The following is a 5,732-nucleotide window of genomic DNA, read 5'->3' as shown; positions in this document are numbered from 1 at the left end:
ATGTAGGATATTGCCAAAAATTGGTGTTTTTTTAAACCCAGAAAATTATTGAAGTATTTCAAGCTTGTCTTTGAACCCAGAATATTATTGCGGTATTTCTAGCGTGTATCTCACACTAACAAATGCAGCATAGGCCCGAGATGTAGGGTATTGCCAAAAATTAGTGTTTTTTAAAACCCAGAAAATTATTGAAGTATTGCAAGTTTGTATTTCACACTGACAAATGCTGCAAAGGCACGAGATGTAGGATATTGCCAAAAATGGGAATTTTTTTAAACACAGAAAATTATTGAAGTATTTCAAGCTTGTCTTTCACACTGACAAATGCTGCAAAGGCACCAGATGTAGGGTATTGCCAAAAATTGGTGTTTTTTTGAACCCAGAATATTATTGCGGTATTTCAAGCTTGTATTTCACACTAATAAATGCAGCATAGGCCCCAGATCAAGGGTATTGCCAAAAATTAGTGTTTTTTAAAACCCAGAAAATTATTGAAGTATTGCAAGCTTGTATTTCACACTGACAAATGCTGCAAAGGCACTAGATGTATGATTTTGCCAAAAATAGGTGTTTTTTAAAAAAAACGGATTATTATTGCAGTATTTCAAGCTTGAATTTCACACTAACAAATGCAGCATAGGCCCCAGATGTAGGGTATTGCCAAAAATGGGTGTTTTTTTTTAACCCAGAAAATTATTGAAGTATTTCAAACTTGGATTTCACACTGACAAATGCTGCAAAGGCCACAGATGTAGGGTCTTGCAAAAATGGGTGATTTTTTTAAACCCAGGATATAATTGCAGTATTTCAAGCTTGTATTTGACTGTCACAAATGCACATATGCTGTGCTGGTGCACTGAACTTTCATAAAATGGCAGCCGAAGCCCACCTAACTAACAGACGGATAAAAGTTATTTTTCTGTGTCACTGGGCTCAGAGCAGGGTAAAAAGATTGTGAACTGCACCCACAAAACAAAATCTAGGTAGATTGCTGAGTTAACAAGCACTTCAGATTAAAGATTCTTTCCTATTCTCTCCCTCACAGCAGCAGCATCCTATCCCTACCCTAATCAGAACAGAATGACGTGCAGCGCTATGTGACTCCAGCTTATATAGAGGCTGGGTCACATGCTGCACTGGCCAATCACAGCCATACCATTAGTAGGCATGGCTATGATGGCTTTTAAGGGCACAAAAGTTGCTCTGCAGCCTTTAAAAAAGTGCCATTAAATCGCCGGACACCGAACTCGAACCCGAACTTTTACTGAAAAGTTCGGGTCCGGGGTCCAAAAATCCTAAAGTTCGGTACGAACCCAAACTTTACAGTTCGGGTTTGCTCAACCCTACCGTTGACCTATCCTCAGTAGTATCTGTTTGAGTAGGCACCTGCGCTCCTGTGAGTACCGCAGCCTTCTCTGTGCTTACCAAGCACAGCACGGTACACTGTATATTGTATTGGTAACGCACTCAGCCCCCACCGATCAGATACTAATAATCTATCCTCAGATACTGATGACCTAACCTGTGGATAGGTCATCAGTATCAAAATCCCGGAAAACCCCTTTAACCCCTTTTCCCTGTAGACATTTTGCACCTTAGTGAATGGCAATTTGTTTCTTCAGTTTTCATCATTGCATTCCAAGAGCCATAACTGTTTTTATTTTTCTGTTAATGTAGCCTTGTGGGACAAGTTTTAGTCTTTAATTACTGTATGTCCTTTTGGGATGCACATAATTATTGTTTTTGTTTTTCCCTTACGTTCCTAACAACAGCACAGCGTGGGGAAATCTCGCATCCAAAACTTTTCTCATTTGCTTTGGATGAATCATGTAAAACGGTGTGCAGCTCCATTTTACTGTCCACTTTGCTTCTGTCAGCTCAGCTTCTGGCAACTGGTTTTACATTATACTATAGATTCCTAAAACATGGTAAAATCAAAGAATATTGATTTATTATACTCACAGGATATTATATAAAGCATGCATGTAATAAAATCAGATGTCCTGGCAAGCCTTACCCAGGTTTCACCATGCATTTTCAAGGGCTGGTATTATTGCATCAGAGCATGTAGCATAAACATGTTTTACTGCAAAAATTGCATTATTACCATTGTAAATTTTCAATACCAAATTGCAGCATATTTATGGAAGGGGAGTTATCTGACACATTTAAATGCACTTCTTTCTTTAAATTACAGAAAAAACACTTGTACCAAACCCAAGACTTTTTATACGCTTTATAATAAAACGTCTGGAGAACGGAATAGTGCAAAATCGAATACCCATGCCTTGTCCACTCAGAATCAGAATGTAGGTAGCAGCACCAGCCATCTGTCCAATAGTAATATTAAGGTAAGAACTATATTAGTATTTCCAATGTAATTAGTAATATTATTATTACTACATAGTAATAGTAGTAGGCAGCCATTCTGGCTTTTGAAAGGTGCAACAATATTATTGAGGAAACATAGGATGAGATTGAATATGTAGATGTGACTTCTGAGTCTGACACACTGCCTTGGAGCCAGGGGTCACAGCATTCCTCCTGCTCCTTGCAACCTCAGAGAAGCCTTTCACTTGCACTCTCTCTATTTTCACTGCCCTCTCATAGGGGGCACCTTCTTTATTCCTAAGAAGACATAACAAAGCACCACGACATGCTAGTCTACAGAGTCTCCTTGTTGATGACATCTGTGAGGACAGTTAGCATTTAAACTGCCATGAGTAAGAAGTTAAGAGGGAGCCAGGTAACCCTATGAATAGTTCATCATGTCCCTGCCACTGTCTACCTGCCTACCATCATGTTACATACCGTATGGCTGGTGTTGCTGCCATCATGCCACTGACTGCCACTGTCGGCCTGCCTACAATCATGTTCCGTACTGCATGAGTGCTGTTGCTACCACCACTGTAGATGCTATTCTCTGCTGCTTATCTCCTACTACCATTTCCATTACCCCTACTGCCACTACTATTACCGCTACATAGTTGCCACTACTACTACCACCCCTACGCTAGCATGCACATATCTACTGCCTTTTCATTTCAATGCTGTGCTGCTATTTCTGTTACTGCTATTGCAGTTACATGCCAAAATTACCTAACCCTTTCTACATTGTACTTTTGCTGCTCCCAATTTTAAAAAAAAAACTAACATTTTTTCAAGGCTTGTTCAGAACAAGTCACTCTTTTTTCTGATAATTAACATTTGTGCGTGTGTAAATATGGACAGGCATTCTTCCCCTGTTAAGAAATTTTATTTTTTATTTTTTGTGCAGAATGAACCACTCTTTCTTCTGACTTTAACATGTGTATTTATAAACAGACACAGACATCTACCTCCTTTGGGGCACAATTTTTGGTTGATTGGTCCTAACAATCCACTATTTTTCTATAACATCATGTTTTTAAACACCAACTGCCCCTGATAATGGATCCTTTTTTGGAAGCTTTCCCATATGAAAAAGCATAATGAGATAGTGCTGTGTGTTTTTAAACACCTTGTTTGCTATTGTTAGTTATTAACCTCCCTGGCGGTATGATTATGTCAGGAATTTTGTTCCAAAAGCGGTACCATTTTTTTGCATGGAAATTTGGTGTTATGTATTGTAGGCCTGCAATTCTTAGTAATTACTTACTTAAACCTGACCAATAAAGACTCTAGTAGACCTCTCAGATGTGATAAAGTTCGAAAAAATAAAATCATGAGTTATAATCTAATAAATAATATAATTTTATTCAGTAATGTAATAAATAATGAAATTTGTCAAACAAAAGAAAATTCAGTAAACATCCTGGGTGTGGTAAATTTTGAAACATGGGACTGCACATAGACCAACGTCACAATCAGGGCAATGGAACCTGGTTTCCTTTCGGATTTTTTTTCCATTTCCATCTCGCTTTGAGCAGCAAACTACACACATCCTTGTAGGTGCTGCCTTTTTTGCGCTTGGCGGGATGTAATCCATAAAGTGACGACCAGTCAGCCTCTCTGGGTTTACAACGTCAACAGCGCGACGTCCAGATCTGTTCACGGCCACTGATGGCGTTTGGTAGTTCACAAAAATCTGCTCCGCCACCTTCCAGATGAAGTCAGAGTGAACAAGAGGCTTGTCACTCTTTCCTCTGTGCAGTATATAGGCATTCCACAGACATTGTTCCAGGAGATGCCTGAATATTTTTTTGTAGTATTTTTTTTGTTGCTTCCGCATAGCTGGATAGAATGTCATCGCCTGATCGGCTCTATCGACTCCTCCCATGGTGTTATTATAGTCGATCACAAGTTGTGGCTTTATGACATCTTTCCCACCTCTTGTGTGGACCGTGGTAGTGGAGGTGTTATGTACTGTACTCATTAGGCACACGTCTTTTTTGTCACGCCAACGCATTGCCATCATCTTTCCTTTCTGCCAGGCCACCATTTCTCCTGTTTTCAGTTTTTTCTTGGAAAACATACATGGCAGGCCACGTCGGTTGGCCCTAACGGTTCCATATGCGTCAGTCTTGTTTTTTAGTAGAAACTCGTACAGCTCAGGCGACGTGTAAAAGTTGTCTGTTGTCAAACAATACCCCTGATTGAGCAATGGTTCAAGCAGTGAAAGGACTGATGACGTTGCCATCCCATAGCCGCTGTACCTGGGGTTGAATTGTGTTCCTTTGCCGGTGTATATGATGGAATTCCATATATAGCCAGTTGTAGACTCGCAGAGCATATAGGATTTTATTCCAAACCGCGCTCTCTTGGATGCGATGTATTGAATCCAGCTGAGGCGTCCTTTGTAAGCCATCAGACTTTCATCAATGCTGATGTCTCTGTCTGGAACATAGGCCTGCTGGAAATTGGTTATGATCATTTGGAATACTTCCCAGATCTTCTTCAATTTTGGCGCTGGATGTGTGGCTTCGTCAAATTCCTCATTGTTGGTGAAGTGTAAATTCTTCATTATGAGGGAAAATCGGTACTCGGACATGATGGTGCCAAAAAATGGGGTTGCCAGCAATTTATTGGTAGTCCAGTACCATTTCTGCAGGGGTTTCCCCACCACCCCCTGAAGAAGTATTAGCCCCAGAAATTTCCATATGTCCTCCTTACTCACCGGTTCCCATTTTCTGGTTCTGGAAAATCTGCTGTGCAGAGTAGTGGATTGCTGCTCTTTGTAGCAGTTTGTCTCCGTGACAATCTTTTCAATGACGTCATCCGTCAGAAATAATTTTAGGTACGCCAAAGGATCATTGTGATCAACGTCTACCTTCATCCCAGGCGATCCTGTAAACGGGAATCTTGGCGGTGGTACTGCATCCATACCGCAATCAATAGGGCACCAAGAGCGCACCTCACTGAGCTCAAGTGCAGATTCGTCGCTGTCGCCACTTCTCTGGTCAGTGTCAGAGTCGGATGACGAATCTTTCCACGAATCGCTATCGCTGTCGCTCAATTCTGCGAGGGGCTCTGTGTCGCTGTCGCTGTCAATTATCTGATCCAAACCCGCTTTGGTGATGCTAAAGTGACGCTTTGATGCCATGGTAAAAAATATATATTTTTTTTGCTTAGAAAAAACAGCTAAAAGGGCAGCCAGGGCAGTGTAGAATGATCAGATGTCAAATCTGTCAAATCTGAGGTGATAGTGTAATCTGACAGGATTCCACTGTATCACCTAACTTTATGTGTGTGTTTGACTTTTATACAATGTATTTTTTTTTAATCTCCCGCCCAGTTCCGCCTCTGTGAGGCGC

At 40.7% G+C, this 5,732-nt stretch overlaps 1 protein-coding gene across 1 annotated transcript; it reads right to left on the bottom strand.

Annotated features, from left to right (window-relative positions):
* Positions 1-3,781: 3,781 nt before the first annotated feature.
* Positions 3,782-5,521, bottom strand: LOC120980022 (piggyBac transposable element-derived protein 4-like). The gene has a single exon (XM_040408887.1). It carries the CDS (start codon positions 5,519-5,521, stop codon positions 3,782-3,784), a length of 1,740 nt encoding a protein of 579 aa, XP_040264821.1.
* Positions 5,522-5,732: the final 211 nt, after the last annotated feature.

This window comes from Bufo bufo, chromosome 10 (genome assembly GCF_905171765.1).
Source record: "Bufo bufo chromosome 10, aBufBuf1.1, whole genome shotgun sequence".
Classification (NCBI taxonomy): Eukaryota; Metazoa; Chordata; class Amphibia; order Anura; family Bufonidae; genus Bufo; species Bufo bufo.
The sequence above is the reverse complement of the archived record's forward strand: the minus strand, read 5'-3'. Positions and strand labels throughout refer to the sequence as shown.